The following is a 14,772-nucleotide window of genomic DNA, read 5'->3' on the forward strand; positions in this document are numbered from 1 at the left end:
CGACTGTTGCCCTGATTTGGGCTCCAGCAGCCCTGCCCCATGTTCCTGGCAGCCAAGCTCTGATCTTCAATCCTGCCTGCAGAGAGGGATCCTCATTTCAGCCATTCTTCCTGCAGACAGATTACACCTGCCCTCCCCCGGCCGCTGACGTGGGGCAGACACAGGAGCCCGGTGATCGGCTCGGCTGGAATAAATTACTGGCCCATCACCTTCATGCATAAAACATGGCACAGAAGGCCTGGGCTGGGCAGCCCAGCACAGCAGCTGCCTTTGGGCCAGTCGGGAGTTAAGGGAAGGAAAGAAAAGGCAAGTTTCAAGATAAAAGAAGTCAACGGAAGCCTTGGATATAAAAAAGGAGAAGAGAGCTTTTAAAAAAAATTTTTTTTTATACGTCTGGCCTTGACTTCCTGTATCGCTACGAGCACTTTTGCTCTCCAGCCATGAGAAGGTGTTAGACCCTCACTTTGGGACCATGGTGTTACCTTCACGATTGCACTGGATCAGGAACAGGCCATGGAGGGACAGGATCCGGAGGCGGCAGCTCAACCGTGAGTGTCCCGGGGTGTTGCCCGCTCCCCCCACCCCCCCCACCGCCCCCGCCTTCCTTCTCCACACCTTTCCCAGTACACGCATTTATGCCCCTGCTGCAAATCCGCTCCAAGCTTCCCCCCCATCTCCTCCTTCATGTCCTGTGCACCCTCTTCAGTGGTCTTAATTTTCATCCACTCCTGTCTCCCTATTTCCTTCCTACAGCTCTATCCTAATTGGAGGTAACTAAACTCACTTTGTTTCAAGTAGCAAGCAAGAGAGGGCCTTTTTTCTTTACTTCTCCACTTGATGGAAAATACAAATACTTATACCAGTCAAGGGGCTGTGTGGATTGGAACTTTTGTTTATTATGGTGGGGGGAAAATGCAGTGTCTGAATCAAACAGGTATCAGTGGTGTAGTTAGAATGCGTGAAACTCAAGGATCAGCGAGTCACATTTCCTTTAAGGACCCAATCATATGGTTTCTTAAATTATCAAACTCATACTAAGATTCCCCTTGAGTTGACAGGAACGCTAACCAAAAGTGAGCTTTAATTAAATTAATTTATTTATGATTTATTAAACTATAGTTGATTTACAATACTGTTTTAGTTTCAGATGTACAGCTTCAGATTCTTTTCCATTATAGGTTATTACAAGATATTGAATATAATTCCATGTGCTATACAGGAAATACTTGTTGTTTATCTATTTTATATATAGTGGTGTATATCTATTAATCCCATACTCCTGATTTATCCATCTCCTTCCTCTCTTCCCTTTAGTGACCATAAATTTGTTTTCTATATCTTTGAGTCTGTTTCTGTTTTGTAAATAAATTGATTTGTATTATTTTTTGAGATTCCACATATAAGTGATATCATATAATATTTTTCTCTACCTGATTTACTTCACTTAGTATGATAATCTCTGGGTCCATCCATGTTGCTGCAAATGGCAATATTTCATTATTTTTTATGGCTGAGTAATATTTCATTGTATATATATATATATATATATATATATATATACCACATCTTCTTTATCCATTCATGTGTTGATGGACACTTAGGCTGCTTCCATGTCTTGGCTATTGTAAACGGTGCTGCTGTGAACATTAGGGTACACGTATCTTTTCGAATTAGCGTTTTCACCTTTCTGGATGTATGCTCAGGAGTGGGATTGCTGGATCTTATGGTAGTTCTATTTTTAGTTTTTTAACGACCCTCTACTGTTTTTCATAGTGGCTGCACCAATTTACATTCCCACCAACATTGTAGGAAGGTTCCCTTTTCTCCACACTCTCTCCAGCGTTTATTATTTGTAGACTTTTTGATGATGGCCACTCTGACCAGTGTGAGGTGATCAAAAGGGAGATTTTAGTGTTGACGTAATCGGAGAAAGAGAAAGCATTCTAAGATGTATGTGTCAAGACCACTATCCTTCAATAAGTAACAAATTGGTGTGTGTCTGTTACTGGAAAGGTGTATTTAACTCAGATGTCAGCAAATTCAAATGGTTAGAGGGGCTGTGCTGCTAAGTTCAGTGAGCAAAAGGGCTGTTTTCAGGGTGGTAAGGAATAGCTCACTTTCTTCTTATCTCTGTCATGGGAAAAACAATAGTGAAACCACGATGATAAATTACAACTGCCACTTGGCCTCAGTCTGAGGAGGCAATAGGGCATGGTGGAGACTGTGGTACATGGGAAAGCACTTGTACAGGAGGGCACCCACCATTCAGTGCCATCAGATTATTTGCATGAGGAATGGGGGTCTGACCGTGGCCAGATTTCCCAATTTCCCCTTTTTTTTTTTCAAGAAAAGCAAAAAAATGGTATTTTCTAAGTGAAAGCTCTCCAGCTTAAACATTGGAAGTTAATTCTTTAAATTGTAAATATAGCCCATAGTGTGCTCTAATGCGAAATGTGACAGCTGTGGCGCACCAAGCCCTGGTTTAAGTGCCGGGTGCTGTTCTCATTAAAAGCCCATCACATAGTTTATTTAAGTCTAGTTATATGTTGGCAAGCCTTTCTTATGTGTTAAAAGCCCCTGGGGAAGACAGTTAAATTATGATGAATGAGTGGTTTAGGAACATAAATAAACACAGTCTGCTAGCTTAGGAGGGCAAGCTGGGCTGGTTGCATTCCAAATGGCACCCCAATACAAGGAACTGCACCCAGCAAAATCATTCCTTAATATAATTGAAGAAGCTCTTAGTAGTTTTTTCAGAGTCTCACCTTATTCATCTGCTTCTTTCAGATGCACCTACCTTGACGTTAAATTCCAGTTTTTGTGACACCTCATTTTGTGTTGGTATGGAAACAGTTGTGGTCCCACAGATTTAGGGCAACATCTCTGCTGTCACTGAGAAAGGATGGAGTGTGATCTGCATTATTGCATACTGTTGGCGGGGTGGGGTTGGCCTTCCCTCTAAAAACAAGAACTTGGGAGAAAGGCCTGCTTCATTGTACTGATTTCACTTAAATTATGAGACTAAAATCTGGGTACTGTGATACGGTGTCTGCATGGTTTTAATATGAAACAGTGATGTGTTAATAAATGTTTAATCCAAGCTTGATGTTCAGCAGGCTAGTCCTGACCTCTCTGGCCTATGTGTCTGAGGAAGGAGGGATTCTGACATTCCTCCAGGATGGTCAAGAGCTCTGCTGTATCAGGGTCAGGGTGAGTTAGAAATAGCAGCAGGATCAAGTGACTTTGTTTGGGGTTGATTTTTCCAACTCATGGAACCACTGAGCATGTTTGAAGGCAGAGAGTTAGAGGCTGTGGAAAGGGAGAAAGCGTGAAGACACTGAAGAGGGAAGGAACAATGGGGAAGCCTCTCACTGCAAACACCAGCCTGCAAGCCTAGTCCTAGACATTGTTTTGCAATTGCTAAGATTTGTCTTGGATAACTTTTCCTGTCCTCTTTCTCTGAGGCCTTTCTCACAGGTCAGCATCACCTCTGACTTGGAGACCCAAGCGTTGTTGCCTCTTGGGCTTATTCTGTCATTGAGAAAAATAAGTTAATAATCCTTTTTTCCTCAAATACACAAAGTGACCTTGAATGGCAATAAAGGGTATACATGCCACCACTCACCCCTTCCATGCCCGTGCAGACATTGCTAATCAACCACAGCTTTCTCCATATCTTTCTTTCCCAAGGAGGCCATGCCCAATCTTAGAATCCTTTCCAATACAGTGCTGCTATTTGTAATCAATTATAATTGCCACAACAGTTGAAACCTGGATTTGTTTTTTTCTATTGCTTCATAACAAATTGTCACAAGCTTATTTTCTTAAAACAACATACATTAATTATCTCATAGTTTCCATGGGTCAGGACACTGGGTATGAAGTAGTTGGGTCTTCTTCTCAGTCTCCCAGTGTTGCAGTCAAGGTGTTAGCCAAGACCACCGTCTCCTGAGGCTCATTGTCTCCTTCCAAGTGCAGTGGTTGTTGGCAGAATTCAATTCCCTGTGGTTGTAGGACTGAGGCCCTGAACAACTAAAGGCTACCCATTGTTCCCTGCCACATCGCCCTTCCTACAGCATGGTAGTCTGCTTCCTCAAGGCCAACTAGAGAGTGTCTGTTGCTGCTTGTAATCTCTCCTTTAAAGGACTTGCCTGATTAGGTCAGGCCCACCCAAGATAATTTCCTTTTTGATTAGTTCAAAATCAACTGATCAGGGACCTTAATTACATCTGCAAATCATTTATTTATTTACTTATTTATTTATTTTTGGCTGCATTCAGTCTTCGCTGCTGTGCATGGGCTTTCTCTAGTTGTGGTGAGTGGGGGCTACTCTTCATTGTGGTGCGTGGGCTTCTCATTGCGGGGGCTTCTCTTGTGGAGCACAGGCTCTAGGCGTGTGGGCTTCAATAGTTGTAGCAGGTAGGCTCAGTAGATGTGGCTCGTAGGTTCTAGAGCGCAGGCTCAGTAGCTGTGGTGCATGGGCTTAGTTGCTCCACGGCATGTGGGATCTTCCTGGACCAGGGCTCGAACCCATGTCCCCTGCATTGGCAGGGAGATTCTTAACCACTGTGCCACCGGGGAAGCCCTGCAAATTTTTAACATTTGCCATATACCAAAACCTAATAATGGAAGTAAAATCTCACCATATTCACGAGTTTTGCCCACACCTACATAAGGGAATGACACAGAGCATGTGTACCAGGGGGCAGGAATCATGGGGCCATCTTAGAATTCTGCTTACTCCAAACCCAGATGTCATCCTTGTAATAGAACCTTGATTCTGAGCTACTGGCTTTGTTTTTCTTTTTTACTTTTTATTGTGAAAAATTTTTAAACATACAGGAAAGTAGAGAAAATAATATAATGAATCTCATATACCCACGTAATTTAACAGTTGTTAACATTTTGCCATATTTGCTTCTTCTATTTTCCTACTGAAATAGTTTAAAATAAATTGTAGGCATTATGACATTTCACCTCTAAATATTTTAGTAAGAGCATCCTTAAAAAATAAGGGCCTTTTTCTACATAACTGCCTAATAAAATTAACAGTGATCCCCTAATATTGTTTAATACATAGTTTATATTCAAATCTCCCAGGCAGAATACAATTCTTAATGTGATCTCCTAATGCCTGTAAACCCTTACAAAATGCCTGGCACCTAGTGTACTCAAAAAGGTTTGAATTCCATCAAAATTATATGCATATTTTATAATCATATTAAAGCAATGACTCCCAAAGTCCAATTTCCCCTAGTCCCTCTCACTTCTTTTCACTGCCAGGGTCTGTAATGAGATATTTACATTATTTACAGTCTATAATAGTGTGGGGTGGAAAATAATGGAACCAAGGTACGAGAGCCGTAATGTGTTACCCTTCTTAGGGATATTCAAATTTTAAAAGAGGCCATCAATTAAATAAATTGTTTAAATAATAAAATAAAAGATACCAGCAGAGAAAGACCCAAATATGTGATGGCGGGCAGATATCTTGAGGAGAGGCTTATCTGACACCCTGAAAACCGTATCAAGCTGCTTACTGAGGCCTCCCCAGGTAAAAAGGGGTCTAGAGAGAGCACAGTGGCCACTTGGCTTTCTGAATGATGACAGCAGTGTCAGGGGAGGGTCTGGCAGTAAGGGGTAGGCACAGATAAGAGGGTGCCCTGTGACCCTTTCTTCCCTTGAATCTGCTAAAGTTTAGGGGTGATGAAAGGGAAGAAAGCCTGGAAAATGTATAAACTTTGATAACAGGGATATATGACTTCACATCCTACTTCTACATCTTAGCTCTTGGCCTGTGGGCAAGTCATTCTACTTCCTTGAATGTCTACTTCCTTAAGCCCCAAATGGTTGTTATAACGACACCAACCTCGCAGTGTTATTAGGGGGATTAGAAGACATAAAATGTATCAAGCGCCTGGCAAGTGGCAGCGGTACTATAGGGATCCGAGAGACTGGTAACGGTAATGGTGACCTTTGGGACAGGATAAAGGGGCTACCATTGCCACCACCACGCTTTTGGGTTGGGGAAAATGCCATGCTGGAGAAGGCAGCCCCCTCTTACTCAGATCCTAACATCACCCCACTTCACCCGCATACCCGGCCAGCTTGCAACACACCAGGTAGGAGGCAACCCAGCCCTGCCAGGGGAAAACCACTGGCCCTTGGGGGTGCAGTTAACTCCTGTTCTTCTGAGAAGCTGGGGTGAGTGTTTTCCCCAGTGGTGGAGTGCAGTACAAGTAAATGCATCCAGGTGACATAGCCCAAGTGGAACTTATTGCTTTGCTGCCTTGAAAGGTGGAACTCCATGTCTGGGGAGAGCTTTGTTGGAGAAGGCTCAGGATGACACCCTCTGTGGACCCAACTGAAGCAATGGGAATGAGTTCTCTCTGTCCCTGAAAAGACAACAGTGACAAAGCTGATACACGTTTGAGATTTGCGAATGCTGCTGTCTCAAAGATACCACTTGTCACTTCCTTCCCAGCGTTGATGTGACGTGGTTGTCTTGTTCGGCCATTCTCCTGACTCAGTGTGGTGGTATTCTCCATTGTGATGGGGCAAGAGGGGAGCCGTAAGCAGCAGTCTGAGTTCCGCACACCCATCCCTGGACAGTGGTTGGGAGAGCGGGTGTGATTTTGAAAGGGGGCTCTCCCAGACTGACAGTTCTCCTACACAAGGAGGTAAGAACCCAGCCGGTTATTCCTTACCGGGTGTGGCCTTGGAGTCTTTTCTAAATACTCTGTGTCTCCAGATGAAACGGAAGACAAGGGCTGGTGCTGGGCAGGCCCCAGATAGCCAGGGGCTGAGGGCTGGAGGAGTGCGCACAGCGCCTTTCCCAGCCTCTTCCATCCGCGCAGGGCCGCCCACTCTGCAGATGGCCCCCGCTCGCCAGAGACCCAGCATCAGCTTACAGAGCAGCCTGCTGACTATCGGTTTTCCGCCCAGCTCACCTGTTATCTGGGGAGGGTCGGCAGACGTGCTGTGGGGCTGGAACGACTCTCACGTTTCTCCTCAGGGCTCCTCCCCTCCGGGATTTTGCACCAGCTTAGGGAAGCCATATGGCTGCAGATTGACCTTTTCAGCCTGGATACAGACACCCAAACGTCCTAGACCACAGCAGAAGCCGTGTTGCTGCCTTTCCTGACTTGCTGCCTCAGTGTCTTGCCATTGATCTGACTTAATTAGAATGACGCCCAAATGTCAGATTCCTAGTGCCGCTCTTGCTGACTCAGGCTGGTCTCCTCTGTTTCTGTTTTAAATTGAAGTATAGTTGATTTACAAAGTTGTGTTAATTTCTGGTGTACAGTAAAGTGATTCAGTTATATATGTATATTCTTTTTCATATTCTTTTCCATTATAGTTTATTATAAGATATTGAATATAGTTCCCTGTGCTATACAGTAGGACCTTGTTGTTTATTTTATATATAGTAGTTTGTATCTGCTAATCTCAAACTCCTAATTTATCCCCCTCTGCCCCCTGCTTTCCCCTTTGGTAACCACAAGTTTGTTTTCTCTGTGTGTCTGTTTCTGTTTTGCAAATAAGTTCATTTGTATCACTTTTTTAGATTCCACATATAAGTCATTTCACATGATATCTGTCTTTCTCTGTTTGGCTTACTTCACTTAGTATGATAATCTCTGGGTTCATCCATGTTGCTGCAAATGGCATGATTTCATTCTTTTTTAAGTCTGAGTAATATTTCATTGTATATGTGTACCACATCTTCTTTATCCATTTATCTGTCAATGGACATTTAGGTTGCTTCCATGTCTTGGCTATTGTAGATTCTGCTGCTATGAATATCGGGCTGCATGTATCTTTTCAAATTAGAGTTTTCTCCAGATATGTGTCCAGGAGTGGAATTACTGGGTCATATGGTAGCTCTATTATAAGTTTTTTAAGGAACCTCCATACTGTTTTCCATAGTGGCTCTGTTCTGTCTCACACCCCATGAATTCCTTGCCTGGCTCCTGTTTCCTTTAAAGCCATAAGCTTAAAGATTTGGGAGGAGGTAAGCAAGGGGATCACCCCAAGTGTAAAAAAAAACCAAATAAAGAAGGCTTTTAGAACATTTCTGTAAACCACGGGTCACATATTTTCCTAGGTTCCAGTCTAGCCACCTGCTAAAGTCGCCCATGAACAGCCTCAGCCCAGACAGCGGGCAGGCTGGCCCCCCAGGGCCTGAGTTTCTCCACAGTTCTGCATCCTGTTTACCAGCTGTTCTGTCAATTACTGAGAATTTGACTGTATTTTGTTTAGGGAGCCTAGTATTCATACTGGTGTAAGAGTTAGTTATATAGCTTCCAACACGACATTACCTGTTTTCTCATCAACCAGAAGATTAATTGCTTTCCATAGAAGCCTTACCCTCAGCCTTCCTGCCTGAGTGATTGAGTCTCAGAGTGTTACTTCCAAATGCCCCATTCCAGCTTATACTGTCAAGGATTAAAAGCATGGGAAACCCGAGAAAGGGAGATACTTTGAATAATTCAAGGGGGTTCTGTTGGTTGAGAAAGTGCTCTCTTTGTATGTACATTGATCTGGACAGATATTTTAGCCATCTCCAGCCAAGGACGGACAAAAGAGAGGGTGTGGAGGGAAAGGGGAAGGAGAGGAAGAAGAAACAAATTCGAACACAACTAACTGAAATTAAAAAGAATGAAAACAGCAGTGGGATTAGAGGACTCAGAGCTTGGTGGAGGGTCTTAAAGCCTTTAATCCTCAGATTGGTTGTTGGTGGACAGATCTAAAGAGCCCGAAAGTTAACCACTGGAATAACAACTTGGACTCTGGTTGGAAGCAGAAAATTACCAAAACAGCAAATTTTCTCAGTAGCATTAAGCCCGTGTATTACGCTGGGGGGAAGGAGGGTTTTAGGGGATAGGAACCATCTGGAAATATGTTAGCCTAAAAGCGAGCCACTGTGTAAGTACCAGTTTTTCTATATCAAGATCCAAGAAACTGTTTAACTGCACAGGAATATGTGTGTATGTTTGTGTACACAAACACACACACAGACACACCCCAGTTGTCAAGAATGTGATGACTGGGGCTTCCCTGGTGGCGCAGTGGTTTGGAGTCCGCCTGCCGATGCAGGGGACACGGGTTCGTGCCCCGGTCCGGGAGGATCCCACATGCCGCGGAGCAGCTGGGCCCGTAAGCCATGGCCGCTGAGCCTGCGCATCCGGAGCCTGTGCTCCGCAATGGGAGAGGTCATAACAGTGAGAGGCCCGCGTACTGAAAAAAAAAAAAAAGAATGTGATGACTGTGAGCTTGGGCAGCAGCACTAAAAAATAAATGTCTTTAGTTTGTTTTGATCTGATACAAAGCTATTATGTCTTTGTTGTATAAAACTCAAACAATTCAGAAACACATAAGAGAGAGAGGGAAAGTCATCTAGAATTCCCAGCCCCCTCATTGTACAGCATAGTGCTCCCATTTCTTTTTCTAAAACATACTCAATATATTATTTTCATAGGCTCTGTTCTGCAACTTGCTTGTTTCACTTAACAACATAACTTGAATACCTTTCTGACAGTCAATGGCCATAAATATCTTTAGACTGGATCCATACAGCCAAATTCAAATGGAGGCCTGCAGAGTTTGGGCAGTTTAAATGTATCTAATCTGATTCACTTATTCCTGAAAAAATTATTATAATTATAAAAGTGGATTGTATTGGATGGGGACTGAACTGTTCGCTTAATTATTCACATAGCCTGGGTGTCTCTGACTCTCTGTACTCAGATGGTAAGGAGGAGTGTTTAAAAGGTCAGGGTAATCAGGAGAGGGTTTGTGTATCTACTTTCAGAGAACTATCCCACACACAGTCCTTGAAGGGTAAATCTTTTCATCCCCCACCAAAATGAAGGGTGATTTGGGAACAAGACCATTCCCTATCCCATTGCAGGTTGGTGCCATTGGTGCCTGGTTCCCAAGGCACCAGGATGTCCTTGTGCTTAGGGGTGGGTAGCTTGGCATTTAGCTCCATCATAGAATGGAATGTGAAGAGGCATCTTAAACCTGAGCCTGCACCCAAAAAGAGTTCGGCAAGATCAAGAAAAACAGAGTCTAGGATATTTGCTAATAACTCTTTGAATTGCTGCTCCCCAGAGCTTTGTTTCCTGAGGTTTTGTGTACGAATAAGAGTCAAATTAATCCAATCCTTCAATTTTCAAGCAAGTAACAAAAACCCATAAAGGACTTACTTGCTAATATTGTGTTAATGGGAGGATAGCAAATTCATGTAAATGAGCCTGCAAATAATCTCAAGAGATTTCCCCCCTGTGGACCAAGAGGAAGCTTTACTTCTGTCAGGATGGTTTCGAGGGAGAGAAAGGATGCTCTTTTGAGCTATCAGAAACGATGAAAGCAATTCTGTGGGCCTGCAAGCACCCTCTAAATGGTACAGATGATGAAGGGATGTGTTAGATGTATTTTTTAATGTTTTCTGAGATGTCATAAGCAACAGTTTTTACATACAGAAAAGTTAAAAGAATTATAGAGGGGACATCCATATAACTACTACCTAGATTCTACCACTAATATTTTATTATGCTTGCTTTATCTTATATCTACCCAGATATCCACCCCTCTATCAATCCATCAATAAATCTTATTTTTAATGCTTTCAAATTTAGTTACAGACATCCATACACTTCACTCTAAACACTTCAATATGTATGTCATTTAATCTTTGTTACTGGTTCTTTAAAAATAGTCAAGTTTTTTGAGGTTTAATTTACATAGAGTACATTTTTTATAAGACCACTTTTACTTTTTAGTGTACAGTCCTGTGAATCTTGGCAAACACCTATGGTTGTGTAACTACCACAACAATCATGATATGAAAAGTTCCACCACCTCAAACATCCCCTCATGCTCCTTTGTATTCAACCCATGCCTTCGTCAACTGACGGTCTGCTTTCTGTCCTTACAGTTTTGCCTTCTTCAGAATGTCTTACAAATGGAATCTATAACCTGTAGCCTTCTGAGTATGGCTTCTTTCATTTAGCATAATACATTTGAGGTTCATCCATGTTGTTGCATGCGCCTTTGTCATCTTCATTGCAGAGTAGTATCCATTACTGGATGTATTTCTATAAGGTATAATCACGTGCAGGTGGTAAGATCTCTCATCACCAAAAAGCATGGGCAAACAGCGACCACCAGAGTGGACAGCCCCTGAGGTCTCCGTGGTCCTCATGGCTCTGTGCCTGTCTTAGGAATCTCTAGGCAAATCAAGGACAAGGAACCTCTCTGAGGTCCCAATGCGCCTCATCTGTGCCCTGGGAATATTAGTGCCCTGGGAATATTAGTGGGAACTACTCAGGGATACTTTATTCAATCAGCACTAAAGGATTATGGTTCAGAAGGTAGCAACCCTACGTTTTTTTCTTTGACGTTGTATGTGATTGCAGAGCCTGTACACAGGTCAGGGATTGTTTCTCCCAATGTGAGACCTAAACCCAGACTGATATAGAAGAGCAGAGGCCAGGGGAGGCAGGAGAACCAGGATGGGAGAGAGGGAAGAGCCGTTCTCTAGTGGAGGCTGTGCTGGCGCTGACAAGCTATGACACAGTCACAGAGGATCCAGGAGCCCTGGTTCAAGAGCTTTCTGGCTGCCTGTTATTACTCTCTCCATTTTCTTTCCCTAACTCAAGTTAAAATTCTGTGTTTTGCATCTAAAATAATAACATCCAGCACACAGAGAGAAAAGAGTGAAAGAACATCTTGATTTCTTTAGGAAATCATGTAGTTTAGCTTTATGCTTCTAGTACAGCTTTGAGCTGAGCAGCCCACACACCGTTATCATTCTCCCAAAGGACAAGGAATCGACTTCCTTCTGTTTCCTCCACGGCTGAAATGAAGCTGTGTGGTTTTTAAGATGAGAAACATAATCTTCAGGGAGAGACTACATATTTTTTTCTTCACCCTCACTCCTAATGTGGACTCCATTTCAGTATCATCTGAGAAGGTGACTGGGGGCGTGGGATGTGAGTGTCCCCGCCAAGGGCATGGGATTTTTTTCTGGATCTTGCCTCTGAGCATCTGGGAGACATCAGTGAGACCACTCACCCTCTCCATATAGTCAATACCCATTCTTTTTTGCCCAGGCCACAAGTCTGCACTTGGTTTCTTGTGCACCCCTTCTTATATCACCTCTTCAGGGGTAACTGCTTCCAGGACTCTGCTGCCTCCAGCTGTACTAGAAAATGATGTCCCCCTCGTCCTAGACACAGCCCAATTCTCATTTTTCCTCTTCGCACATCAAACCAAACTCACTGCTCCCCGTCACTCCTCACTTATTGGGGACAGAACTTGTGCCAGGCACTATGTGAGTCACTTTTTTTTTTTTTTTAGAGAATAATTTATTTTTGGCTGCGTTGGGTCTTTGTTGTTGCACATGGGCTTTCTCTAGTTGCGGCGAGCAGGGTCTACTCTTCGTTGTGGTGCGCGGGCTTCTCATTGCAGTGGCTTCTCTTGTTGCGGAGCACGGGCTCTAGGCACATGGGCTTTAGTAGTTGTGGCACGTGGGCTCAGTAGTTGTGGCTCGTGGGTTCTAGAGCGCAGGCTCAGTAGTTGTGGCTCGCGGGCTTAGGTGCTTCGTGGCATGTGGGATCTTCCCAGGCCAGGGCTCGAACCCATATCCCCTGCATTGGCAGGCAGATTCTTAACCACTGCGCCACCAGGGAAGCCCTATATGAGTCTTTCTTTCACTTAATCCTCATCCAAAACCCTACGAGGTTGGTCACTGTATCCATTTAGCAGGTGAGGACTTTGAGGCTCAGAGAAGTTAAAGGATTACTAAGTAGCAGAACAGAGCCAGGATTCAAAGTCATCTCTGTACAAGTCCAAAGCAATTTTCACAGCAAGAACTTTTATCTCCAGGACTCAATCCCAAATCAGCTGACTCCCAGTCTAGCAGTTTTTCCAGCTTCCTGCACTGTCTATTCAGAAAATCCATCTTACCATGCTTCCCCAAATATCAAAATGTGGGCCCAGTTGAAATGCACACAGCTCTGGGAGTCTCCTAAAGGTGGATTCCAGGGCTAGCAATGTCTGACAGCAGTCAAAGAGATATTTGGTATCTGCTGGGAACAGTATCTTCCAATGCTGTGCTAAACGCACAAGTGTTTGAGAAATATACAGAAGGAAAATGCTAACCAAATGTTAAAATCTGTATGGAATATCTACCCTGAGTCCCTGGATTCTTTTCTGTGCCAGACAGGCCCACCACGAGGCCCACTCAGAAAGAAACCTGAACACCCAGGACCCTTGGGCTCACAGCTAGTGCCTGTCTTGGCCAGACAGCGCCCCCTGTCTTCTCCAAAAGCAACTGAAAGCAGACACACAGAACCCCACCTCCCACCGCGCCCCACCCCGCCCCGCCTTCCCCTCCACGACCTGAAGCGTCGCTGCCTTCAGGGTCCCAGCCCCATTTAGTGATCCCTCGCCCCAGGGAACTTGCCTGTTCCCACCTGTTAAGTGAGTTTCCCATCCTGGTGGTGGCTTCTGACCATTGTGCCTCCCCACGTGGCACTGCCTCCGAGCCGAGTTGAAGCGCAGAACAGAGCAGGGCAAGACCTGAAGTCGCACCAGGATGTGGTGACCCACACCCAGGGGCCCCTTTCCTCCGCAGCACAAACTCGGTTCAAGGCCGCGCCCACGCTCACAGGAAGATGCCTCCTTCCGTACTCAGAAGGGGCTCCGCTCCTAGTTTGCCATTTGTAACGTGGCCATCGGGAGCCTGGTGACCCATTTACTGGCGGAGCTGGGACGATGTATGCCCTCCGTTCTGCGTCGAGCAGGGAGAAACAGAAACCCCACACTGCACATCTATATTTGAAGTCTGGACACTGACCCTCCCGCAGAGGTCACGCTTGTAGACTTTCCTTTCTCACCTTGGGGCCGAGTTCGCACGTCACCGTTGCGCTCCTCCTCTTCCGGACCCGCCGCGGGCTGGGCCGCTGACCAGCTCCGTTACACCGTGTGCTTCCGCGTTTCTAGGCTCTTGGGCTACACCGGGAGGGTGGAATCCACCCCTCACAATAGTCCTGAGCATTAAGTAAGATAAAACACGTGAAAATATTTTGTCAGCCTGAAGAACCATTCAAATATCTCTCTTCTTAGTCTAGCAGATTAGAGTATGCCTTTAAAATTTAATATTTTCTATCTTAAAAATATGATTTATCAGGAAGTCCTTCATGGGCGTACTCTTCTTTTAATATTTGAACACTTGCTTACAGGAGACTGGCAGATCCAAAAAGTGCCGTTTGCCTGAGTGGTTCCTTTTGGCCTTGCTGTGTCAGGACTTGTGGGGCGCCCTGGGGCCAGCTCCAGGCCCACATCTCAGCAGCCATGGAATGGGTGTACAGAGCTAGGACAGACAGACCTGCCTCTTCTTGCTCTCTGCCCCCACTGGAGAGCAGGTGTGTTATTTATTTCCTTCAGGCCTTCAGCCTCTTATCTCCTGCCAGCTGTTCAGAGGGAATTCCTGCTCCAAATCTCAGGATTTTTCTCTGTTTATTCTCTTTAAAATTGTCAGGGTCTTGCATTTAAGACCACTGTAATCTCCATTGTACTGTGAAGGGTCACCAAGTCAAAGAAGTAGCAGGGGAATTCATATTCTAAATTCATACAAATGATTTCTTTAAAAGTATACATTAATTTTTTTCCCTTTTAAAAATGGACAGAAAAAGAAAAGAAAAATGTACAACAATTCAAAATAGAGTAACAAAAGTCAAGCCTCCAGAAATTCTGAGGCTT

The 14,772-nt window shown here is 44.3% G+C and overlaps 1 protein-coding gene across 1 annotated transcript in view; it reads left to right on the top strand.

Annotated features, from left to right (window-relative positions):
• The first annotated feature begins 214 nt into the window (after positions 1–214).
• The window catches only part of RIPOR2 (RHO family interacting cell polarization regulator 2), a 208,684-nt gene continuing 194,126 nt past the window's right edge, over positions 215–14,772 (top strand). The window contains exon 1 of the mRNA XM_065886506.1: positions 215–548. Within this exon, the coding sequence (XP_065742578.1) occupies positions 473–548 (76 nt within the window). The 5' untranslated portion in view covers positions 215–472. The remainder of the gene's footprint in view (positions 549–14,772) is intronic.

The sequence above is a fragment of the Phocoena phocoena genome, chromosome 10 (assembly GCF_963924675.1).
Source record: "Phocoena phocoena chromosome 10, mPhoPho1.1, whole genome shotgun sequence".
Taxonomy (NCBI): domain Eukaryota; kingdom Metazoa; phylum Chordata; class Mammalia; order Artiodactyla; family Phocoenidae; genus Phocoena; species Phocoena phocoena.